General features: G+C 54.1%; 1 protein-coding gene across 2 annotated transcripts; it reads right to left on the reverse strand.

Annotated features, from left to right (window-relative positions):
• Positions 1-750: 750 nt before the first annotated feature.
• On the reverse strand, positions 751-24425 carry MAP2K2 (mitogen-activated protein kinase kinase 2). 2 transcript variants are annotated; one of them, XM_036459937.2, is made up of 11 exons: positions 24068-24425; positions 20328-20538; positions 14441-14587; positions 8924-9001; positions 8447-8498; positions 8242-8366; positions 7418-7631; positions 5558-5622; positions 3920-3981; positions 2876-2921; positions 751-1105 (listed from the first exon to the last, which is right to left on the reverse strand). In XM_036459937.2, exons 1-11 carry the CDS (start codon positions 24157-24159, stop codon positions 995-997), a joined length of 1203 nt encoding a protein of 400 aa, XP_036315830.1. In that variant the 5' UTR covers positions 24160-24425; the 3' UTR covers positions 751-994. The 2 variants fall into 2 exon arrangements, with proteins under 2 accessions (XP_036315830.1, XP_036315831.1); XM_036459938.2 differs by lacking the exons at positions 751-1105; positions 2876-2921 and adding an exon at positions 3566-3584.
• Positions 24426-25985: the final 1560 nt, after the last annotated feature.

The following is a 25985-nucleotide window of genomic DNA, read 5'->3' on the forward strand; positions in this document are numbered from 1 at the left end:
CCACTTCCTACCTCTGAGCCCGAAGGGAGGCAGCCGGCCACCCCACGGTGCGGGGTCTGGGGGACCTCCCTCCAACCAGCTGTGGGTGAAGGTTCGAGGCCAGCAGAGTGGCCCCCGGCGGGCACTTTGGATTCCCTGGGCGAGCAGAGGTGACTGAGGTGCGGCCCACCCACGCACGCCGGCGAGGGGGAGCACAGGTCTTATCTACCGAACCTGCTGGGGGTTTCAACCACACGAGGGCCTGGAAACCCAACACTTCCTTTGCAGAGCCGAGTGTCGGCTCAGCTGCCACTATAAAGAGTCGGAAGTGTCTGCTGCTGAGGCACAGGAGGCCCCGGACCCTCTTGGGGCAGGTCACCCTCTGCTGAGGACACGCAGGGTTGGCTGGACCAGCTCTGTGACAAGAGGCGGCAGTGGCCGCGGGAAGTGGGCCTCATGACACCCACCTGCCTCCCTGCTCTCCGGGCTGCCGAGGGCCACCTGGGAGGGGACCGGTGTCAGGCGAGGGGACAGCACACAGAAATGCAAGGCGGCACTCCCTCGGTTTTGGTGAAAGATGTCAGTGTCTAGGGCTTCCCGCTGAAGCTCGGTCCTTTGAAAAAAGAGCAGAGCCAGGTCCCGAGGCCATGCCCCTCCCAATTTCTCTAAGGCCCAGCTGCCTGGGGCTGGAGCCGTCCTGAGGGATATTGTTCCCTCGGGGTTGGACCAGAGGCTGACACCCAAAGAACAAATGGAACCAGTACAAGGGGCTCGGTTTGCTTTTTCTTTCCCTGTTTTTTTTTTTGTTTTTTTTTTAAACCTAAGTAAGCAGGTTCTGAGACAACATGGGCAGTGTCACCCTTCCCCAGAGACCAGAGGCCGAGCTGCGACAGGTGGAAGAGGAAGTGAATGTCCGCCCTGTGCGCTCTCCTCCGGCTCGGTGGGAGGGGCGGGAGGAGCCGGTCTGTCCTGGGCGGGAAGGGCGGGCGGACTGGATTCAGACGGTCACCGGCAGTCACACGGCGGTACGTGTGGGCGTGCTGGGCTGGTTCAGACGCAGCGTTTTACACAGCCAGCCGGCAAAATCCACTTCTTCCACCTCGGACCGTTTGATGAAGCTATGGTTCTGAAAAGGAAGGAGAGGCGCCGTGAACAGCCTGCTGCCTGCAGGGAGGAGTAAGGGACCAGGCTTCTGCTCGGAGCTGGCAGGCCAGCTGGGATGGAAACCCCAAAACGGAGAGAAAAGCCCCCCAAAGCAGGGAGGTTCCATGCCCGAAGCCACACAGACATGGGACAGGGCGTCAGGGGAGGAGGAGGCTGCTCTGAGCTCCCTGGAGCCCAGGCCTCCGCCTCACACTGCTGACCCTGAGGCCAAGTCAGTCCCTGTGGGCCATGCTGGCACTATGGAGTGATGAGCAGCATGTCTGGCCCCCACCCACTGAATGCCAGGAGCACCCCCAGTGTGATGATCATAGGTGTCAACAGCCATGGCCCAGTATCCCTGCAGGCAGAGTCCCCCTAGGTGAGACCATCTAATCTGGAAAAGCACTAACTGCCTGTGTGGGTAGCAAGTTCCCTACAAGTCCCATTCAGTATGGCAGCCACCGGCCACAAGAGGCTCCTTGGCCCCTAAATATGGCTTGTGAGGCCGAGGAACTGATCTGTGCAGTCCAGTTCGCTTTAAGGAATTCGACAGCCGCCAACGCAGGGGTTCCAGCAGGAACAGCAGAGCACGCTGGCTTCCTGGTTCTGGGCTGGGTGGGGTGAACAAACGCTTTCTGATCAGGGTGTGCCTGGCAGGGGCAGCTCAGGACAGGAGGGCGGGGCCTCAGAGTCCACGGAGGGGTCTAGTCCTCCCAGGTGACAGTAACGTCCGGACTGCTGCCTCTTCTGCAAGCTGGGGCAGGCAAGACCACCTCATCCTCCTGAAGGCCGCTGCAGGCTTGGGTGAAACACCCAAGCCGGGAACGGAACTCATGCGGTTTAGGGCAACAGGAGGAGTGGGTGCAAAGGCAGCCCCAAACAGCAGACGGTTTTACTCAGGCAGAGACCTGGAAGGCTTTCCACACAGTGTGCACAGGAGAGCTGAGGAGCAGGGAGCACTATAGGGGATGTCAACACAAATGCATTTCTCCGCTTCATGCTTGTATCTGTCACAATGAACACATGTCTCTTATACTGTGCCACGCATTCTTTTAGCACACATTACTGGAAAAATCTGTCAGACACAGTAAGAAGTTTCTGGAAAGGATCAGGCAGAGGCAGACCCCTTCCCACATGGTGCTCTCTGCAAGGCTTCCTATTTTTACCACAGCAAACGGTGATGACATCCAGGACACAGCCTGTTGCCACAACTAAGAGTGGGGCAGGATTAGAGCAGGTGCAGGGCCTTCTCAGGAGGCCCTGAAGGCAAGACTCACAGACAGGGAGCCGAGAGCCCTGAGAGGAACAGGGCGCATCCCTGGGCGGCGGAAACACCCTGTGCAAAGGTCCAGAGGGGAAGGCAAGCTTCAATGGCCACTTTGGTTGTCAGGGACACTGAATGGTGTGGGACATTAAAGGAAGGCACTGCCTCATGGCCTCCCTGACCCACGGGCGGCTTGACAGGCCCATGATGGGAGCGTCCAGAAGGCTTAGAGCCCATCTTTCTGCAGCAACATCCCCAACACGCATGGCTGGGCCCTTCTGGGCCCTTCTGTTCCCCGAGGAGCCGAGAGGGCAGAGATGGCTCTGGGTCATCCCCACTAGGGGCCAGGAGACCCACAGGGTCTCCAGCTGAACACACACCCCATGACAAGAGCTGGCTCAGGAAGCCTGGCGGGGCTTCTCTCCTGAGGAGGAGGGTGGGGCCCTGGGCGGCAGACTCCGGGACCCCAGAATCTGCAGCATCACTCACCATGAGCATCTTCAGATCCGCTCGCTCAGCTGGGTTCTTAATGAGGCTGGGGGTTCCATGAGGTGGAGCAGCAAGACAGAGCATGGGGAGACAAGACAGGGCAGTTAGGTGGTGGCCACGGGGACCGCCATCACTCTGCGCCTGGTGCCCTGCGGGAGGGCTCCAGCACTGGCTGTGGTGTAAGGGCAGGACGCCCAGGGGAGGGGCGGGCAAGGGTCTGAGACCAAGACGAGAGGGAACGGGAGAGAAGGTGGGAAACCCCCTGCTGCTGCTCAGTCAGAGGCCCGGCAGCAACTGCAGCCCCATTTCCAGTAAAACCCACAAGTTTGGGAGTCCGATTGTCAAAATAGAACTTTTTTCCTTAAAAAAAGCAGAACTGGCTACACGCAGCTGTTCAAAGCAGCTTGGGGCCGAATGGTAATTCTTCAAACACAAGAGAAAACCTTGCCTGGAGACAAAAATGCTCCCACGGACAATGGATAATTGGATCTGTGCCACAGGGTGGCGGCCAGAAGCCAGGCGGAAGGCCAGTGCCCCTTCTCCCAGGGCAGGTTCGCTGCTGTGAGCCACACAGGCTCCCGGGCGGCGGGGGGGCCGTGCTGCTCATCCCTCTCCTTCAGAGGGAACACCGACCGCCTCCCAGGATCTGGCGAGGCAGGCTTGTTTAGAAGCTGGTGGCTTGCAGGGCTCAAGGGATTCGAAGAGCCTTCTAGCAGAAAGCAAGGTGGGGATGGCTTTATTTGCAAAATGCCTGTGACCCCGGATCACTCGGGTTTGGGGGACAGCAGCTGGACACTGTGACTCTGCAGCCTGGGAAAGGAATCTGGGTTCTCAGGTGACCACAGGTGTCCCCCCGGATGCTCTGTCCACCGGCATTCCTGAGTGGAGGCCCGGCAGAGGGGCCTGGGCCGGGACCAGAGAAGGTGGATGGCTGAAGTGTGGGCGGCCCATTCCAGGAGGCAGGCTGGTCCTTATGTTCCCCGAGGACGGCCCGGTACCCAGCCCCACCCACCCAATACCGCACTGGAGGCTGTGGCACCTTACCATTTATTCACAAACTCCTGGAAGTCCTGGGTGAAGACACCACTGGGCAGCTTAGGAGGAGGCTGTCGGAGAGAGGAGACAGGGGGGAGTCAGATGCCCACGATGGTTCTGGAATAGGGAGGCCTTCCCAGCCCAGGCCAGGTGAAGACAACATGGCACTTGGGGACCCTCAGGGCACACTCTCCTAGCAGTCCCTTCACCCTGCTGGAGGCGGAGCGGGCACCCATCCCCTCTCCTGTCCAGCAGCTTCTAGGCTGGCCTGGCCTCTGCCAACTGGGTTGGCCTCTTCCAGAGTTTCCTTTTTTTAAATTTTATTAAATATATTTTATTGATTTTTTTACAGAGAGGAAGGGAGAGGGAGAGGGAGCTAGAAACGTCGATGAGAGAAACATTGACCAGCTGCCTCTTGCACACCCCCTACCGAAGATGTGCCCGCAACCAAGGTACATGCCCTTGACCAGAATCGAACCCGGGACCCTTCAGTCTGCAGGCCGATGCTCTACCCACTGAGCCAAACCAGTTTTGGCTCTTCCAGAGTTTTCTTTCGAAAGGTCTTGTCTGGGGATCACACTGGTTCTACAAGGAAGGAGCAAGGCTCACCTCATTTACGGACAAGGGCGGTGTCACACTGCCTGAGCCACCCGCCTGTGGGTGTCTTGAATGAGCTGCAGGTCTAGACTACAGGGGCAGCTAGTTCCAGGGGTCAGGCCCTGAAAGCTGGGAGCTCGAGGAGCCTGGCCTGACACACACGTGCCAGGGCGGGGACAGTCATGCACAGGACCCGTCAGAGGCAGTGGCCAGAGACTGTCCTGGTGAAACCACAGGCCTCCTCTCCAGCTCCTTCCACCTCCCCAGGCCTGGGACACAGCCTTCCTGCTCAGGGAGGGAGGTGCTTGCTGGGTGGCACTGTCAGGTACAGGCAGAGCTGTGTCACCAGTCACCCCACCCTGGTCTGTCACCACCGACCTCTCAGCCCTGGGCCAAGCCCCACACCACAGGCAGCCCAGCACCGTTTGCTGCCTCCAAAGGGCCACCGAAAATACACGTCAGCCCAGAGTCCCAGGGAAGGGGCCCAGGCCTTGTTGAGAAAAAGCCTTCAGGGTCAGGTCACCCCTTCCCAGCTGCAGGCCCCTAAGGAGGCTGCTTCCATCCTTAGGCCTCGGTTTACCTGTCTGTACAATGGGAATATTCACACCACCCTTCCAGGTGCTCTGTGCCTCCTTCCCAGAGAGGAGGGGGCTCCTGGACTTTCCCCAGGCGAGTGGGACTGTTTGACTTCATGGACACAGACTCCCAAGATGCTCAGAGCGTCTGGGAGTGGCCTGGCTCCTTGGCCCTGGTACTTGCCTATTGGCCTTGGAGGGAGAGGGCTGCAGTGGGAATTCTGGGATCATCTTTATAAACACAAAACATGTCCCTTGGGGAGGGGTGGATTTCGGCAGTATGGCTGGAAGTAAGACCATGTTTTTACACCCGATAACCTCCTATTGAAAAGAATGGTCTCCGTCTCTCCCCCGGCACCCTCCCCAACAAAATCCTTCGTCTCTGTGTCGAATCCTCCCTCTTTGCTAATGTATTCCTACAGAAATAACTTCATTCGTTGGTATGAAGAGTGCCAAAGGGCCTTCAGGTACCCACCTCATTCACAATATAGTCCAGCAGTTCAAAGATAGCCATAGCCGGCCGGCTGTCCACCCCGTGACCTGCCCAGGGGAGAAACAAAAATGGGGGTGAAACGGGAGAGTGGCCGGTGTATTCCTGTTGGGCGTTAAGTGTGAGCCTGAATAAGCCAGCACCCCTCTCCCCACCGTGCCTGAACCAGGGAGGCTCCCCTGGCCTGGCTACCGAGTTCACTTCCTAGGAAAGTAACTCGACTCCCAATGAATTAATAAAACAAAATAAAACACAAGGCGAACAGGAGCGTTTTTGAGAAGTTACACATTTGGCATGGTACTGCGCCCAGGTGGTGCCACGTCACAGCTCCGCTCAGCGGCACACAGGCGCAGCACGGGTGGTGGTGGTGGTTTGCCGGCTGCAGGCAAGGGCAGCGGCGTGACCTTGCCTGGAGCTTCGGGTGGAGACAGCAGTAGGCTGCTGGGGTGGCTGACCCTGGTCCTAGACCCAGCTGGCCAGGGCTGGGTTTGGCAGTTGGACTTCCCCTTCTGTCTTATCCCGAAATGGGCACAGAGCTGGGGCAGGGGCTGGAGGAGATGGTGGCAGGCCAAGGTGGCCTGGCGTGACCCATCATTCCTCCCGGCTGGGAAGGGGCCGAAGGGGAACACCAGAGGCTGATGGGAGTTGGACTGGGAGGCTCGGGGCAGGGCCTGAGGACACAAATGGGGGCAAGATTCTCTCCTAGAGGAAATCAAGACAGCCAGCAGCCTGGGTGCAGCCCCCGGAAAGGAGAAGGTCCGGACTTGAAAACACTGTGAAAACCACCATCTGACAGCGCGAGTGCCCATCAGTGGTGAACAGACACACACATGGTCCAGGGGAATCCTGTTCGGCCACGGAATGGAGTGAGGCACTGACACTAGTACAACGTGGATGGACCTTGGAGACACGGTGCTCAGGGAGAGAAGCCAGACACAAAGGCCACAGTGTGTGATCCCATTTATGTGGACTGTTCATAAGAGGCCAGTTCAGAGACAGGAAGTGGATTCGTGGGTGCCAGGGTAGGGATTCCTTTTCGGGTGACAATGTTTTGGAATTAGATAGACGTGATGGTTGGACAATATTGTGAGGATACCAAATCCATTGAATCAGAGGCTTGAAAAGAGTGAGTATGGCACTTGAATTCTATCTCAATGAAACTGTTATGAAACCCACTGACCACAGTCCACTGTCTGTTCCCTTGTATTCTTATTGTCAAGCACTGTTCCCAGGCTCTGCCACCTCAGCTGCGACCCTCCCCTTGCCGCCCTCCAAGTGTGGAAGCAGCAGCCTGAACCTCTCAGCCTTCCACCTCACAGGAGGCAGCTCTTGGTATCAAGAACTGTTTGGGAGCCCAGTGCCCCCCAGCCTCCTGCCTCCTCCTCCCATGCTGAGCTGCTGGTGTGTCCCACAAACCATCGAAGGACATTCTGAATCAAGTTCCTTTCAATTCTGGGTGTCCCTGGATGCAGAATGCCTGGGCGGTGGCGAGGCGGTGCACATAGGGCATTCCCCGGGCAAGCCTCTGGCCTCTTTGTATGCTTGGACATTTTTGTGATAAAATGTTGGAAAACCCAGTGGCTTGGCTGAGGGGCTGGCTTCTAGATCCCACCAGCTGGTGACAACAGGTGCAGCTGTCCCGGATGGGACAGGTCGGGGGCGCTGCTTCCAGCACGTCCCTGGAAGCCTCGGGACCATCTGAGGACTGCTGACCGCAGTTAGCACAACCCAGGGGACAGGTGGTGCAAGAAGGGCCAGAGGGGAGGCAGCTGCCACCCGCCAGCATGGCATTCCCCATGTTGGTCGCTGCCCGTTCAAACCGGAAGTGCTCGACTCAGGCCGTACCACTGATGGGGCGTCCGGGGGGTCTCGGCCGCGGTGAGATGCTGTGAGGCTCTCCTTCTGCCCCATCGACCACGGGCCGGCCGAAGATGGCCTCCAGCTCCTTGGCATCCGGCGGGGGGATGGGGTACCTTCCGATGGACAGCTCCACCAGCGACAAGCCCATGCTCCAGATGTCCGACTGCACCGAGTAGTGAGTGCCTTGAAGCCGCTCTGGCTGTTTGGTGAGACAGAGGAGAGAGGCCAGAGGGAGGCAGATGAATGGGAGCTGGGAGAGCTCACCAGGTCAGGGGGGCACCAGAGTGTCTCTCCGCTGTTCCCTCAGACCCCACCCTGAGCCCTGCTAACCCTTTAGATACCACAGTGATTCTGAATACTCTCTCCACCCGCTTTGGGAGAAGCTTCCAGCCAGGGCTGACAGCATCGCTTTAAAAACCGAGGTCCTTGGCACTTTTGGGAAAGAACGATAGTGGAATGCCTCCTTTTTCACAGTAATCCCTAGACTCACTTCTCAGAATCTGCTTCAACCATCACTCGGTTGTTTCCTAAAATGCCTGAGGGTCTAGTTTGTTGGCTCAAAAATTAACTAGTACTCTTCTTGCATGGATTTTTATTACCAGTGGGAAGAACCAGGCAGGCATCCCCAGAGACAAACTTGAGCGAGAACATGATGGGAACTAGAATTTCAGGGGAGAAATCCAGCAAAGAAAAAGAAAATATATTACGGGAATATGCAGTCTTTTGGAAAAGCTTCTGGAAAATGGGAAGAGCAAATGGAAGGGGGGAGGTACGGTACATGATGTTAAAACGCCTCTCAAAGGACTTACAGACATGTAGGATCGAGTTCCCACGAAGGAGTTGGCCATGGAGTCGATGAGCTGCCCGCTCACCCCAAAATCGCACAGCTTGATCTCCCCTCTGGAGTTGACGAGGATGTTAGATGGTTTCACATCTGAGAGCAGAGCCAGCGGGTGAGGCGTGGCTCAGGCCCACCCACTGGCCCGTGGCCCGGGAGGCCCCCTCCCATCTTACCTCGGTGCATGATCTGGTGCTTTTCCCGCAGATACGCCAGGCCCCGCAGCACCTGTGAGGGAGCCGCAGGGAGGGAGGTCAGCAGGGCCGCGCCCTGGGCAGGCCTGCAGGCCAGACCTCAGCGGCCACAGCATGTGGGGCTAGAAACCCGTTTTCGGGGCCAGGGGGCGAGCACGAGGAGAGGCAAAGTGATGGCACACCCGCACTGGTGGGTACAGGCGCCTCCCTCTCCGATTCTCACATGACGACTCACCCATGAGGGAGACACTGCCATCCCCTCTGTCCTTACCCTATTTTATGGGCAAAGGGACGACCCTGCTCAGCACCCCGCCAGTGGAGACTGGTGTTGGCAATCTCTCTCTCTGCTGGTCGTGTGGAGAGGGCAGGAGTGAGGATCAAGTGGCAGAGCATGGGGCTGTGAGCGCGTGCACGCACCCAGTGCTGCAATGGCGGGGGACCTGGTGACTGCACACTCACCGCAATGCTGACTTTCCCCAGGATCTCTTCTGGAATCCTCTTGGCTTCTTTCAACACCTGGTCCAGAGAGCCACCATCCTAGGGGCAGTACAGGGGAGAAAGCAAGCGAGCTGAGCAGGCGGCCGGGTGGGGCCGCTGCAGAGACAGATCCCAGAGGGATGCTGAAGTGGCAGGTATAAAAAAACACATTTCCCTGGTTCCTGGAGAGCTGAGATCTGCTTGCTCCACGGGAAACAGAGGCCAGACCACAATAAAGGCAACCCACGGCTTCAGGATGGCACATCTAGGGAAGGGGAAAGAGTATCTGTGACTCAGCCTTCCTGAGGTTGCCATAGTGACAGGCCCAGCCACCAGGCTTGCAACTGGAGCCACCTGGAGGGCGCACCAGCTAGACCCAACCCCTTCTGGGCCTGGGTTCTTGTCAGAGCCCAGGCAGGAGAGACTGCGAGCAAAGGCGATGCCCTGTGAGTGTCCAGCACAAGAGAAAGGCGGCCAAGCCAACAGGCCTCTCCCTTGCTGCCCCCTCCCCCGCCTAGTTAGGAAGGGACCTGCTGCCCCCGGGCAGAGGACACCTGCGGATGACACCTCTGCGCTTCCCTCAGGTCTCTTCCTGTGCTCACTGTGTTACGCACGGATTGTCCTGTAAAGGACCTGACACAGGCCCTCCCAGTTGATCCCCCCACCCCACCCTGGGCGTGGCCCCAAATCTACCTGACAATGAGGAAACAAGTGTCTTGTGCAAGGCTGCCTGGTAATAAATCTGGAAACCAAAACTCAGGGTGTTGCTGGCTCTGGCCTGGTTGCCTCTTCAGAGGTGGGGCTCTGGGCAGATGCCTGGCGGCCCCCGAGGACTTTAGGTGACATGGCTGAGCTCCAACCGCAGGCCGCAGCTTGCCTTGCTTCCCTCCACACCCAGAGTGGAGCTGAGGCTCAGTGAGGCCAGCATTTGAACTGGTGGCCCTGGAGCCTGCATTTCCTCTACTCCGCTGCTCCAGGAGCCCCACAGGTGGCTCTTCCTGGGGACACCTGCTTCACTGGGGCAGGAGGAGCCTTGGAGGTGCCCAGGTCTCCCCTCTGGCGCCCCAGCTGTGCTCGTGGAGCTTTAGAAAACCCAAAGAGTTTGAAGCTTCAAGAATATGTGTGACTCTGTCAACAAGTAAGGGACCCAAACTTGTAGAGGGTGGGTGTGGCTGAGGAAGGCAGGAGGTGAGCCTGGTCTGACCAGGGTGCCCGGCCCACCCAGCTCTACCTGCAGGGTGAGATGGAAATTCCTTCTATTCTTCTCATTTCTTGTTTTATCAACCAACCTTAAAAGAATTAAAAACATTTTAAAACTGTGATCCCGGTTCCCTAACACAGGTCCTTCTCCATTCTGCACTTTCATCATGCTGCTATGTTCAGGGAATGAGAACATTCAGGGAGGAAGCTCAGAGGCTATGGAGAGGCACCGTGCTGGGGCTCAGGAGTTCACTCAAAACTCGTGCGTGAAGGGCCTGCTCTCCTTCGTGGTCTCCCTCAGCACTGGTAGCACCGGGCCAGGCCATTCTCCCTGGGGGCTGCCCTGAGCACCTCGGGGTGTTGAGCAGCACCCCTGACCTTCGCCAGCATCTCCCTCGTTGTGAGAATGTCCCCTGGGTGAGATGCCCTGGTCTACAGCTAAGAGGGTAAGTCATTTGCTCAGGTCACACACACAGGATGTGGTGCAGGAGATGTCACAACGAGGTCTTTTTGACCCCTCAACCTGTCTTTATGCATGAGCATACAGTTTCATTTTGTGTGTGTGTGTTTTAAATGTTCTTAAATTTATACTTTTATTAAGCGGTGGTAGAAGAACACGTATTTTTATAAAAATTTAAATGATAGGTAACACCAATCCCCCAGTGATTCCACTTGCCTCTCCAGGCGTGTGACTTACAGTCTTCCAGACCCTTCTGCACATGTGCATACACATCCATATGCACAAGGAAATTCAGAGTTTTAAACAAATATAAGTGGGTTCACAGCGTACATCTTTTCCTCGTTGGGGATTTTCTGATTCGATTCACACGGGCTGACTTTGTTTCTCGCTGCAGAGCGGCCAGGTGGCATCCCTCTGTCCCTTACTGACAACGATGTGTCCGACTTTTTATTATGACAGAACGAGGGTGTATTCTTCAGGGGGTTCCACTACAGCCTCAGAGTGGCGAGTAGGCAGCTCCCCCGCTACTCCGCCCTGAGACACCCACTGTCCCCTGGGTCCATGCCTCAATCTCCCCCGGAAGAGACTTCGGCTACTCGGAAGCTGCCAGCCCCCCTGCCCCCTAGCCCCGAAGGCCAACACACTCTGGCCAGGCGAGGCATAACCGTCCATGCTGGCCCTGGCTTTATTATCATTAGGATTCTCTTCCCAAAAGCTGCAGCTGGAACCTCCCTCAGGGGCAATGAGAGCCAACCCCACACTGCCCGAGTGAAAACAAAACCTTGCCTCCACCAGGAAGCAGTTGCATCGTGTGGGGTAAGACTAGGTGGGCTGTCACGATGGTGAAAAAGAGACATGAAGACTCTGGTCTGGTAGCTCATTTGGTTAGCGTGATGGCCAGATACACCAAAGTTGCAGATTCAATTCCCCGTCAGGGCCCATACAAGAAGCAACCAATGAATGCATAAATAAGTGTAACAACAAATTGATGTTTGTTCTGTTCAAATCAAGAAATGAGAGAGAAAGAGAGAGAGAGAGAGAGAGAGAGAGAGAGAGAGAGCGAGAGATATGAAGGCGAAAGAGAAATATGGAGAAATGGCCCCAGTGATAACGGTGGTATTTACTCAGTGCCCTATGTGACGAGGGCCAGGGAAAGGCAATACCACCGCCCTTGGCTTGACAGGTAAGTAGAAGTGAGAAACTCTTCCAGAGTCATGTGCTGAGAGGTGGGCAGTGGGGCTGAGGCCTGACCCCAGGGAGCCATCTAACCCTTATGTGAGCCATCCTTATAAGTACATGGATGCACAAAGCAACAATGTCCTCTACACAGGGAAAACCTATGAACATGCAAATGGATTCTGGAGGGGTTTACTCAACATAAATATACTGTTAAGGGCCCTGGCTGGTATGGCTTAGTTGGTTGGAGCATTGTTCCATACACCGAGGGCCATGGGTTCAATTCCTGTCAGAGTACAAATCCAGGTTGCAGGTTCAATCCCCAAATTGGAGCATGTACTGGAGGCAACTGATTGATGTTTCCCTCTTACATCAATGTTTTCTTTTCTCTCTCCCTCTATGCCTTCCTCACCAAGTCCCCCTCTCCCTTTTTAAAATAGGTTTTTATTGCCGAAACAGGTTTGGCTCAGTGGTAGAGCGTCGGTCTGCGGACTGAAAGGTCCCAGGTTCGATTCCGGTCAAGGGCATATACATTGGTTGCGGGCACATCCCTGGTAGGGGATGTGCAGGAGGCAGCTGATCGATGTTTCTCTCTCATCGATGTTTCTAGCTCTCTATCTCTCTCCCTTCCTCTCTGTAAAATATCAATAAAGAAAAAATATATTTTAAAATAGGTATTTATTTATTTTTGAGACGGAGGCAGAGGGAGAGAAACAATCATGTGAGAGAGAAACATTGACTGGTTGCACCCCTACCAGAGATCCAGCCAGCAACCTGGGTATGTGCCTGACCAGGAATTGAACTGGTGACTTTTCTATGCAGGGGTAACCCTCAATCAATTGAGCCACACCAGCCAGGCACCAAGGCCCCCTCTTTAAGGTTCATCTTAGTCTTGAAAATCCCTGGCCTCCAAGATTAGTGGAACATGACTCCTATAAGGAGAAAGCGGGAAGCGCAGGCCCCACCTTGGCATGTCTTTTCATTTGGGCATTATATAATTCTTCTACTGCCCTCGTCTGCTCGTCATAAAAGCAAACAAACAAACAAAAAAACCCAACTAGAAACTTTTAAAGGATGAGCACAGTAAATAAACAGAATGGCCAGCACCCGCCCTCTGCCTCCTGGGGGCTCGGACTGTGTGGAAACCAACGTCTTACATTCACCAAGAACAGATGGGGGCGTGGAGGGGCGCTAGGATGTGCCGCTCCCCTTTTGCTGTAAGGGAATGAGGTGGTTTCAAACTGTAACGCTATTCAGGGAGAACAGGTAGAGGTGATCAAGAGCACTGGAGAGGGAGAAGAGGAGGAGAGGGAGAAGAGGAGGAGAGGGAGAAGAGGAGGAGAGGGAGAAGAGGAGGAGAGGGAGAAGAGGAGGAGAGGGAGAAGAGGAGGAGAGGGAGAAGGGAGTGCAGGGAGGGGGAGGGAGGAGGAGGAGGAGCTGAGTACAGAGGCTCTCCTCAGATCACACAGTGACTTCCGTGCTTTCCCCTCCCTGATTCTTGTCTACACAGTGACTTTGCCCTGCAGGCGGGTGGATAGGATCTTCCTCTCCGAGGTGAGGAAGGGCTCCTCCAGGGGGCTGCCTGGTGGGGATCTCGATGCAGGGGGTGGGGAGCATCCTGGCGGGCACGCCCTCCAAGAAGCGAAGCGGTTACCCAGGAAGGCTGCTCACGATGCATCCCTTGCAGTCACTTGCTCAATTTCGTTTCCTGCCTTCATTGCAAAACTGTCAGGGGACAGCACATTTGCAAGGCATAACTGAAGCTGCTCGGGCCATGTGCCTAAAGCCACACTGCGCCCCGGTTTTGCAAGGGCCCTGCCAGGCCTGAGCCCATCCAGCCGGGCGGTAGGCAGCCTGGTATCTGCTCAACTGGGCTGCCAGAGGGCCGGAGGCGTTTCCCCCAGGGCCTTCAGCTCCGACCACTTCTGCTTTCGTTACACCCAATTCCACCCACTTCTGAACTTCAAGACCAAAGTTTCTTAATTAGGGGTACAGCCGATGCTGCTGTGGTGGTTTTAAAAAAACGATTGGTGCCCAGGATCCCCCCCCCCCGAGTTTCTAATTCCGCAGATCTGAGCTAGGTGCAGGCCCAGGTCTCTCTGAAACAGCCCCAACTCATACTCTCTCTAGAAGGCACTCTGGAGACACTGATCACATTTCCAATCTCGTGTACCCTCAGGCCCCACAATTCCACGGGGAGGACTTGACCACTCAGGGATGCTTGCTTCTGTGCAAGAACCTTCAAAGCAGCATCATTCAAAATGCGCAGAGATCAGAAACAATCTCGGTGTCCACCAATAAGAGTTTAATAAATTAACTTACCGGTAAATGTGGGTGCCAAAACACTAGACTGGGGAAAAGAGCCGGCTCTATGTGCCGACAGGAAATAATTTCTGTCTTGTACCCAGTGAAAGAGAAAAGTTGGAAGGAGGGCGTCCAGCATTTAAAGACGAAGGCACCTGAACATATGCACCCGAATGGTACTGACTCTCCGGGGGGACCACCTGGGAAAGGTGCACTGCAGCCTCTGGGGACAGCCACCCTCCCATTCTACATGAACCCTTTGTCCTGCCATGCCTCCCTGGTTGCAAGCCCAGGTGGCTCTGGGACACTGGCTGTGTCCCCCCGTGCCCCCTCTGGCCCGGGTGCCCCGCAGTGCTCACCATGTGCTCCATGCAGATGCTGATCTCCCCGTCGCTATAGAAGGCCCCGTAGAAGCCTACGATGTACGGGGAGTTGCACTCATGCAGCACCTGCAGCTCTCGGATGATCTGGTTCCGGATGGCTGGCTTGATCTCCAGGTGAATCAGCTGCAAGGGAATGGGAATCGGGTTCAGAAGCAGGCTCCTGAGGGGCACCAGGAAGGCGGGGGTGGGTGGGTTTAGTCCTCTGCCCTTGAGGTGCTCATGACAGCGTTCAAGACGCCAGCTACCACCGAAACCAGTTTGGCTCAGTGGATAGAGCGTTAGTCTGCGGACTCAAGGGTCCCAGGTTCGATTCCGGTCAAGGGCATGTACTTTGGTTGCGGGTACACCCCAGTAGGGGGTGTTCAGGAGGCAGCCGGTCGATGATTCTCTCTCATCGATGTTTCTAACTCTCTATCCCTCTCTCTCTTCCTCTCTGTAAAAAATCAATAAAATATATTAAAAAAAAAAAAAAAAAAGACGCCAGCTACCCTCCCCTTTCCTAGGTATCTATCTACCCAGGAGAACTGAAAACACAGATCCATGTACACACTTGTACATGTGTTCACAGCAGTGTGATTCACAATTGCTAATACACAGAAGCAACCCAAATATTCATCAACTGGTGAATGGACAGACAAAATGTGGTCCATCCTCACACCGGAATATTACTCAATCATGGAAACATGGACCAGCCTTGAGAACACTATGCTCAGTGAGAGAAGCCAGACACCAAAGGCCACACAGTGTGTGATTCCATTTATGTGAAATGTCCCAAACAGGCACATGCAGAGACAGGAGTGGACTAGCAGTTGCCAGTGCCTGAGGTTAGGGCTTCTTTTGGGGATGTTGGAAATGTCCCAGGATCGGTGGTGGCCATGTTGTGAATATACTAAAAACCACTGACATTGTATACTCTAAAGGGTATACTGTCCAGGAAATGAGTTACATCTCAAATAAAGTTGTTTTAAAAGCTCACCAACAGAGCAAACCTTTTTTAATTGGTTATAGGGGAAGCTCTGTTAAGAGGAGCTTTCTTCCCACCAAATCGTATGAAGCCAGGAAATGGCCGGGCAGGGGGTCACCTCACCATGGCTCAGCCCCTCATTCAGGGGCTGGTTTCTCTGGATCCCTTCCCACCTCCAGGATGAGCAAAGGCAGAGAGAGCCTCTGGTCACCTCCTGAGGATCCTAGCTGCCCTTACACTTGAGTTCAATCCTGCAGCCAGGAGTGTCACCAAATTCACTCCATTTTCATAGGTGAGAAGCCTAAGGACCATCTGGAGACTCGGATAAAAGATAGCAGCCAAAACACCAAGAGCAATGCTTAACTACAAACCCTAAGCAAGCCAAGATCCCCTGCCCAGCGATGCAGAGTGACGGTTGTGGGTCCGGGTCCTGGCTACTTAGAATCCTAGATGCTCTGGCCATCATGGTAAGTTAAGAAAAAGGTCGATGTATGCCCCTTCCCCACAGAGGCAGAGGCAGATCACAGGCATCTGGAAGTGATTGCCATCAACTCAGATATTTACATAAAGTCAGTTACAACAGAGGTCAGCGATGAGGAGAAAGACAGCAAAGATGACCCTGCTCAGAGATATGCCACCGGGAGAGAAGAGAAGCAGGTGAAACAACCCCGAAAGGCGGGGGGCCCCAATAGAGGAACCGCGGAGAGGTGATCTGGAGCTCAGGTGACACTGGGGCCAGTGTTCCAGAAAGAAAGACAAAGAACTGCCTGTCCGAGGACACCAAGGCACGAAGGGGTGTGTACCAAGTTGGAGGGGAGGGAGGGGGAGTCACAGGGTATGTGTGGGAAGTGTCACCTGCTCACAGGCCCATGCCAATGACCCTTGCAACCTTGAGTACGCTGGCAGGTCCTAGCAGCACGGCGCCTGTGCCCCCACCATGCCCCGGCAGTGCCTCCCTGACCGGGACCCTCCAGGGCCGCTCAGGCGTTTGGTTCTCCACCCAACCTGGTCCGCAGAACCCAGCCTAACCACCCTCCCCGGACACTGCACAGCCCCACGGCCACCTCCAGGACCCCAGACTCTCTCCTGGGTGGGACTGCACCCTGGAGGAGAGGCCCAACATATGCACACATCCGTGCTTCGAAAGGTTCAGATGCTGGGTGTGACGATGAAGCTCCGATGTTTGCATGGAAGATGGAGGCTGATGCATAGGCAGTGCAGGGCGATGGAGATCCGGGCCATCCAACAGAAATATACCACGAGCCACATGCGTAAATTAAAAACCCTTTAGCTACCATAGTAATGAAGTGAAAAGATGCAGGAGAAATAAATTTTTCATGTCTTTTGTTTAACGTAATGTATCAAAAAATTGACATGTGATAGACATAAAAGTATTGATGACTTTTTTTTTTTTTTTTTTCATACAGAGCCCTTGAAATCAGGTGTGTTTTTTGCACATGTAGCAATCTTGACTGAAACTGACCACAGTTTAAGGGCTCAGTAGCTATACCTGACTCAGGGTGGCTCTTGACTAAGAGCTTGAAAGGAGCCGCAGATGAATGAGGGGCAGGGGAGCGAGAATCCGCCAGGCTTTAGAGAAGAGGAAGGTGGACAGAACTGAGAACGGCACAGGACCCCAGAGGTCCCGGAAGCCTGGAGTGGGGTGAATGTGAAACAAGGCCCCTGGAAGTACGAGGCTTTTGGGAAAGTTGTAAAGAGGGAACATAGTAAAAAAACACAAAACAATAAAAATAAAAAGGAGGGAACGTAGGGGTGCTGCTGTGTGATCTGTTTTAACGGGTCTTGTAAAGCAAACCTTCCGGATTGAACAGGAGTCGGCACTGAGGGTGTGCAGAGAAAGAGCAGGAATGGGAAGGCACATGTGCTCACAGTTCACCTTGGTGACAATCCTGGGTGGGCCACACAATTCGCCCTGATGACAACCCTGGTGGGACAGGGTACCTGCCCCACTGCGCTGATGAGCAAGTTCACTCCCACGGACACACAGCTGGTGAGCAGTCAGGGCAGGATGGGGCTGAGCTCACAAACTGCCAGAACCCATCCTCTTTCACAGCACCCTCCGGGGCCAAGCTGATCGAGCCAGAATAGTGCTGGAAGTTCAAACAGAACACAAAGCCTGTCTAGGAGTTTAGGCAGTTCCTACTGCAGGACAGGGGCAGAGGGGACAAACTAGGAAAGAGGGACATGGATTCTGGAGGTAAAACCCTGACAGCTTTCACAAGTCAGAGTCGGCCACAAAGGTTCAAATCCAATTCAGATAAGACTCAAACTAGCCTCAGTTTTCTCACCTGTAAAATAGAGAGGTCACTCAAGGTTTTAAACTGGCTCTGACACAGGGCAATCACTTGAAGCATTACTATGTGGCCGTGGGTGGGTCACATGACCTTCATTGCAGAAGCAAGTACACATTCCTTTGGTCCAAGCAGAGGGAGATCCAGGGAGCCCTGCTGCGTAACAAATGTGCTAAACTCTCCAAAGAGCTCCCCTCGCCCAAAGTCTCACAGAGGTTTTGCTCCTAGGACCCTCAGAAGAACGCAGGAGTTAGTGAGCCATGCTAAGTCAAGAAAAAATTTATGAACAAGCCTGGCTGTAGAAATTGAGAGACTTGTTTTCTTGGGCCTTACCGAACTGGTCTTGTTGCTTCCCCAGCCCGTCCTACTGGTTAGGATGATCCTCTGCCAGTCACAGGGACCGGAGGGATGCTGGCCCACAGAGCAGGAGCTGTATGGGCGTCCAGGAGCTCCACCCAGCCTGCACCCTCACACCTGCGGGCAGGCTGCCTCTGGAGATCTGATAAGCCTCACACTTGGAATGTGTGGAATTCATACCAGGCTTCCTGGAAAATTCGGAATTCCAACTGGGGTAGTGGAGGATGGAATGAGGCCACTGTTTCTTAAGAACTCGTTTGTCTTGCCAATTTTCCCATCTATGCCCTCAACTGAATAAAGGCAACAGACCTCCCAGGTGGACTGGCATTCGGATGGATTAAAAGGAGCCCCTGACCCCCCAGAGCGGCCCAGGACTCCTGGGCTCGAAGAAGTTACAGCCCCAGACCACACAATGCCCAGTAGACAGCCTTCTCGTTCAATGTATTTGCCAACTGCCTGCACTCTTCTGACAACTGCTGGGAGGAGGGGGTTCAGATCTACAGGAAACAAAATCCGAGTTCCTGACCCTCATTTATTGGACCTTTAAAAAAAAACCCAACTTTTTATTTTGAAAGAATTAAAGAAGCAGAGGGAAGTTGCAAAAACAGCAGAGTCCCACGCCCTTCCCCCAACAGTGACATCTCTATGATGAAGGACCAAACCAGGAAACTGACATTGGGACAGCACCACCGCCAACTTGACTACAGAACTTATCTGTCCCCATTTTGAAGTCTGATGCCTTACTTCACAGGCTTTTATAAAGCTGCATATAACTCCCAGATTCACGTTTATACAAGGCTTGTTGAGATTCCTCAGCTGGCCTGAGAGAACCCGGGTCCCTGATACAAACTCTTGACCAGCACTGTTCTCAAGTCTCTCTCTCCCTCCCCCTCCCTGAACCTCATACCTGCCTTTTATTCCCGGTGCTTCGGTGCTTCGGGCAATGGCAGACCAGAGGTTTCTGGGGCTGCTCTGGTTTTGAAAAGGCTGCTGTGCTAACAGGACAGAAATAGGCTGCAGGAGGAGGGCAGTGCTCTGGAGGCAGGAGGAATAGCTACAGAGCTAAAACCCATGGAAACCAAGCTCACCATTCCCAGGAAAGGTGGGACCTGTCCGGCCCACCAGGCTCGGGGTGTGTGTGTGTGTGTGTGTGTGTGTGTGTGTGTGTGTGAGGTTCGGAGAACACAATTTGGAAACGACAAGACAGTGGGCTTCCAGAAACAGGTGGCTTTTGATGTCTGAAAGAACGTGACTGTATGAATGAAACAACTGGTTAACATGAAGCCTCTGCAGTTAGGTGTTTGGAAGCCACTGTCCCCAGACAGTCACATTCCTCTAGTCCACTCCTTCTCCTCCCAGGGCTATTCCCGAATGTTTACTGGGAGGCTGCCCGTGGCACAGAAGCCCAGATGAGGGAGGCTCAGGACTTCTCAGAGCCAAGGTTTGTACTAAAGGGTCGGGTGATAGTTGATTTAATGTGTCCACAGTATCCAGCTGTCTGGTCAAACACCAGTCTAGATGTCACTGTGAAGGTATTTTTTAGAAGTGATTTTCCATGGAAATCACCTGACTTTGAGAAAAGCAGACACCCCCCCCCCCAATAAGTGGGCAGCCTCATCCAATCAGTTAAAGGCCCAAAGAAGAGGGGATTCTGCCTCCAGACTTAAGCTGTGACATCAACTCTTCCCCGGGTCTCCAGCCTGCTGGCATGCCCTGAAAGTTTCAGACTTGCACGATTGCATAAGCCAATTCCTTAAAATACCTATACCCCGCCCTCCCCTCCTAGTGCTTCGGATTCTCTGGAGAACTCGGACTAATACAGGTGGTTTAGTTACCCCATTGCCCAGGGACCAACACAGCAGACAGAGGCCCTGCTTGGGTCTGCAGCGTTTTTTTTCTGGTTGTGAAGCCAGCTCTAAGGGGATTTAAATCTCATCCCTTCTTCCTGAAAACTCCCTCAGCTTTCTGGGAATCTGAATTTAAGCCGCCCCAAAGGCAAAGGTCAGTAATAGAGAGGAAGAGCCAGCATTGCCGCATTCTAACTGGAAGCCAAACTCTTTTTCAGGAATGAGAACCCACCGCTGATGGGAGGGCTTCTGAGCACAGGAGCCAGCAGAAGACAGAGGCTGGCACCTTTCAAACTGCTCTCCTGTTTCCAGGGACCTGCTCCTCCATGTCACCCACAGCGCATAGGGACAGAACACCTGCCTTGCCACTGGCCACCTCTCACCTTTCTTGCCATGATGAGGCCTGAAGGTCTGTGCTGGACCTTGGTGACCACTCCGCCGTTCCCGGCTCCCAGCTCTGAGATCCTTTCGAAGTCATCATCCTTGAGCTCCCCAACCTTGGCCTTTTGGGTGAGGAAGGCTTCTAACCGCTTCTTCTGCTGCTCATCAAGCTCTAGCTCCTCTAGCTTCTTCTGGAGGTCCACCAAGTTTGCTCTGTAGAGACCCAACGACAAGGATTAGTGAAGCGTGTGCAAGCCGCCCAAATGACTCAACCTGAGCTGGAGGTACCATGTGGCCAGATCCTGGGTTTGTAACCAAAAGGATGCAGAGATGAATCAGATTTGATTCTTGGGCTTGAGGGGCCGATGATCTAGCAGAGGAGAAAGAAGACCTGTGTACACACAGCTGATCAGAAGAGAAAGCTGGCTCCCTGAGAACTGAGGCCACTGGCTCTCTCTCTGCTTACAAAGGTTAGGAGACCTCAGCACCTGGGGGACCAGCTTTGGTTCAATGACCCTGTAATCAGATACAGGAGCCCTCCTTCCTGACACAAGGGTTCCCTACCTCTCTGGAAGGAGACATGGAACTGGGGAGACACGACTGGGCATCAGGGGAGTGAAGGCCCAGGCCAGGATGTCTGTCTTCATGAGCCTCAGAGCCAAGAGCAAGAACCAATGGGCAGAAGACAGAAGTTGTAATTCACATGAAGAGCAGACTGATTTAAATAGTGCGGATAATCCCAGGGCATTCCACTCAACCAGCACACTCTTATTATATCCGAACACTACTGTAAACATTAGGCATTTATACCCACACACATTCCTGGACCAGTTATTAAAAAACCCACATGTACATTGCACTTTATTGGGTGACTCAAGGAATTTTCAAAGAAAAATTTGACGATTAGCTATTTTCACTAATGCCTTGGGGTAAAAAAGTTTCTTGTAACAGGCACGTAGACTTTAGCACGATGCACACAAGGACCAACCCAGTGCCGTCCAAACATACACTGTAAACAACTTGTGCAATTTAAAATTTATAAGCACATTAAAAATATATATCAAGTGAAATTAATTCTAATACATTTCATCTAACACATCAAAATATATTTTGCAATATGCAATAAATATAAACAAATTCACAAATATCAATTCCCATGTGACTATGATTCGTCTACAACTTTAAGAGGTTTGAGCAAAGGGTCCCACAGGCCAAGAACGAGAAAACCTGCCACTGGGCAATGCCACTCGAGCTGGTACTGCAAAGAGGTGGCTGGAAGGTAGGTGTCATTTCCTGAGCAAGTAAACCAGAGCTTCACGAGTATAAATATCATCACACTATCTTGTTTAATTCTCTCAATCCTCCTGGGAGGCGGGGTCTCTTGTAGAATGAAGCCCACGCTAAGGGGACAGGCCCAGGAGGTTAAATAACTAGCCTGAATGTCACAACTCTAGCAAGTGGCAGTGTCTGGAATCAAACCTGTATCCTTCCTGATTACACAGTCTATATTCTTTTTTTTTTAATTAAAAAAATATTTTTATTGATTGTAGAGAGGAAGAGAGAGGGAGGGAGAGACAGAAACATTGATGAGACAGAATCATTGATTGGTTGCCTTTTACACACCCCTTACTGGGGATGAAGCCTGCAACCCAGGCATGTGCTCTTGACTGGAAATGAACCTGGGACCCTTCAGTCCCCAGATCGACACGCTACCCACTGAGCCAAACCAGCCAGGGCCAGTCTGTGTTCTTGATGGCCCTTGCTCATCACAGTGTGCCCCTGAACCAAGACCAGGGGCCCAGAAGGCGTTCACTGGATGCCTGGTGAACCAAGATTTCATTGAAGAAGGAATGATAAGGACTCTGATGGATGGAAGAGAGAAGGCACAGGAATGAATGAATGCGAGAGTTCCTTCACTGGAGGGTCGAGAGACAACTTTTGAGGCCAGACTCTGGAAGGGCTCCAGCACTGCCCTGTGACGTCTAAAATGCATTCTGGAGTCAGCTGATTAATCCATTTTAAATTTAATGGCAACTCCACTGTGGTTATAAAAAACCCTGGAATCCCAATGGCTGGCTTCCTCTACTGGGGGAATTTTTGAAGGGATGGAAATCAGACACCACATAAAAAAAGAAGAGAGAGAGAGAGATTATGAAGGAAGAGCTGTCTTGTAAGAAGAGGAGTGAATTTTTTACTATAAAAAACACGTCCCCACATTGAGCTATGCGCTTGGAGACAGAGAAAGATGTCAACTCACACACATGCATCAAGACTCACGTCCTTCCCTTCCCCACCACCTTACCCCTCACCCAGGTTACAGAAGGCCTAGTCCGCTGAGGCACCAAACATGCCATTCACCCAATGCGCACCAGAAACAGATCACACCTGGTTTTCACGGGAGTCACACCGCAAGCACAGGGAAGTGCCCCGGGCCAGGGCCTCTGGGGCTGTCCCTCTCTGCCCCACCAGGCACGGCAGGAGCGGGAGGCTACAGGACTCCTGGGGGCAAGCAGTTTCCCTCGTGTGACTTCACAAGCATGTTTTCCCTCACACAGTAAGATACTGCCACCGTGTAATCCCTCCACCCAGGGACATTCCTTTCTCTGTCCCCTTCTCCACAAACGCTCCTGCTTCCCTCAATGGCCTCAAACCCTCAGACCTCTTGCACTTCTCCAGCCCCTCAAGGCTTCGCTAATCCATTAGGTTCAGAATTTCTGCTGTCAGAGGTTCTCACTCCTTTCCTATTAATAGATGTCTCCTATTGCCCCCCCCCCCCCACACCCTGCCCGTCCAAATTCTCCTCGCTCCCTGCTTCCCCAGCCTCCTCTGGACCTCCTCACCCCTCTCCCCCGCTTCAGGGGCTTCACCCCCAACTAGCAGGATCATCTCCGGCTTCCTACCCCCAAATTCCCTCAGGGAGCCTTCCCCCTACTACTCCACGGCTCAGGGATCCCTCCCACAGCTCTTAGGCATCTCTTTCCCTTTTCCTGGTCTTCAGTGGACTTCCTCACCCATCCTCCCTCCCAGGGACCTCGTTCACCTGTTCAAGATATGCAAGGGCCCCTCCCACCACCTCACTATTCAGGGACCCCCACCCCCCAACCTTTGACTTCACTACTAAGGACACCTGCCCATCCTCTCCTCTCAGGAACCCTCCCCGCATCATCACCCGGGAAACGCTACTCAGGGACTCCCCCCTAACTCCAGTTTCAGGACTCAGTGGCCCCACACCTCATCATTTTCCTGCAGGGACCTCATTTCACCCCGGTTCACTACTCAGGGACCTTCCTCAGCAAAATTTCACTATTTAGGGCCCCACAGGAACCTCCCCTCACTCCAACCTTACTACCAGACCCCTCCCACCTTCACCTCTCAGGGACTCCCCTCCCACCCCATGCTCTCCTCTCAGGACCCCTCCCACCTTCACCTCTCAGGGACTCCCCTCCCACCCCATCCTCTCCTCTCAGGACCCCTCCCACCCCATGCTCTCCTCTCAGGACCCCTCCCACCTTCACCTCTCAGGGACTCCCCTCCCACCCCATGCTCTCCTCTCAGGACCCCTCCCACCTTCACCATTCAGGGGTTCCCCCCCTCCCATCTCCTCCCCTCCCCTCCTCTCAGGACCCCGCCCCTGACCTCACCACTCAGGGGCTCCCCCACATTCCATCCCCTCCTCTCAGGGAGCCTACTCCTGACCTCCCTACCCAGGGATCCCCATCCTCGCCCGGCCCGGCCCACTCACTCGGAGGCGCCCTCGCTGGTGGGGGATGGGCCCTCGGCGATGGCGGGGTTGATGGTGAGCGCCGGCAGCACCGGCTTCCTCCGGGCCAGCATCGGGGCTCCGCGGGCCGGCGGCGGCGCCTCTAGCCGGGGCCCATAGGGGGCGGGCCGGGAGCGGGCGGCGCCGACACGATCGCGGAGCTGCGGCCGCGGCCTTCGCCGGCACCCGGGCGGCGAGGGCGGGGGCGCTGCGGACCGGGGCACAGGGGCGCCGCGGGGCGCGGGGAGGAGGCCGATGCGCCGCCGCCGCCGCCAAGGCCGGACCGAGGCTGACGCTGCAGCCGGAGCCCCGGAGGCACAGGCGGGGAGGGGGAGCGACGAGATCCCGGAGCGGCTCTCGCGAGAGCCACCCCGGGAACGCGCAGGCCCCGCCCCGCTCCTCGCCCCGCGTCGGAGGCCCCGCGGGAGGCCGCCTGGCGGAGGGAAGGGGCGGGGTCCGCCGAGGCGGTGCGGGGGGAGGGGGGGGGCGGTATGGGGGAGGGTGCGCACCCCTCGCCCCACCCCCGCGCGTGTGCGCCTGCGCCGGGGCAGGTGAGCCAGGTGAGGCGGGGCCGCGGCGCGGGCGGAGCTGGGGCGGTGCGTGGGGAGAGGCCCGCACCTCAGCCCTGGCTGCCGGATTGGGACGACGGCAGCCGCTGAAACCTCCACAAGTTGTGGGAGACGGACCCAGAGCCACCTGAAGTCTTTTCTTTTTTCACCTGAAGTCTTTTTTGCCAATTATGGACGCAAGCCCCCACCAACGCATAACCCCATCCTTTGTGGAAGAAAGGTGTTTTAAAAATATTTTTATTGTGTTAAATATACAAATGTGCCTTTTAAAAATTAATTTATTGTCTAAAGTTTTACATATGTCTCCTTTTCCCCCAATTGACACCCTTTCCCACCCCAGAGCCTGTGTGCAGTCCTTTGGTTGCTCTCTACCTTCCCTCCCCCTCCTCCCTACCTTTCCCCGTACCGTTTGTCTCTGGATCTATTCTTTTTTAAAATATATTTATATAAAAATATTTTTTTATTGATTTCAGAGAGGAAGGAAGAGGGAGAGAGAGATAGAAATATCAATGATGAGGGAGAATTAATGATCAGTTGCTTTGTGCTAGCCCACAACCTGGACATGTGCCCTTGACTGGAATCGAACCTGGGACCTTTGAGTCCGCAGGTCGATGCTTTATTCACTGAGCCAAATTGGTTAGGACTTGAGGGTTCCTTTTTCTCCACATCCTCTCCAGAACTTGTTGTTTGTTGACTTGTTGATGATAGCACAAATGTACCTTTTTAAAAACCATTTTTAAGTGTACAGTTCAGTGACATTAAGTGCATTCACATTGTTGTTCAACATCACCATCATCCACCTCCAGAACTTTTCCATCTTCCCACAGTGAAACTGTCCCCATTAAACGCTAATTCCTCCTCCCCCAGCCCCTGGTTCCCACTTTCTGTCTCTATAAATCTGACTCCTCTAGGGACATCATATAACTGGAATCACACAGTATTTGTCCTGTTGGGTCTGGCTGATTTCACTCAGCATAAGGTCTTTAAGGTTCATCCATAGTTGTAGCAGGTGTCAGAATAGCCTTTTTAAGGTTGAATAATATTCCATTGTACAGTATGATGGACCCCATTTTGTTGGCTCATCCGTTGGTAGACGTTTGAATATTCCCACCTTTTGACTCTTGTGAATAATGCTTTGATAATGGGGATAAAAATGATGGGTATAAAATATCTTTGCTTTCAGTTCTTTTGGGCATCTTCCTAGAAATGGAATAGCTGGATTGAATGGTAAGTCTATATTTGATTTTTTTTTTTTTTTAAGGAACCACTATGCTGTTTTCCACAGTGGCCGCACCATGTTATGAGAAATGTTATTTTAACACTCTTCTAAA

Source organism: Pipistrellus kuhlii, unplaced genomic scaffold, assembly GCF_014108245.1.
Source record: "Pipistrellus kuhlii isolate mPipKuh1 unplaced genomic scaffold, mPipKuh1.p scaffold_m20_p_30, whole genome shotgun sequence".
Taxonomy (NCBI): domain Eukaryota; kingdom Metazoa; phylum Chordata; class Mammalia; order Chiroptera; family Vespertilionidae; genus Pipistrellus; species Pipistrellus kuhlii.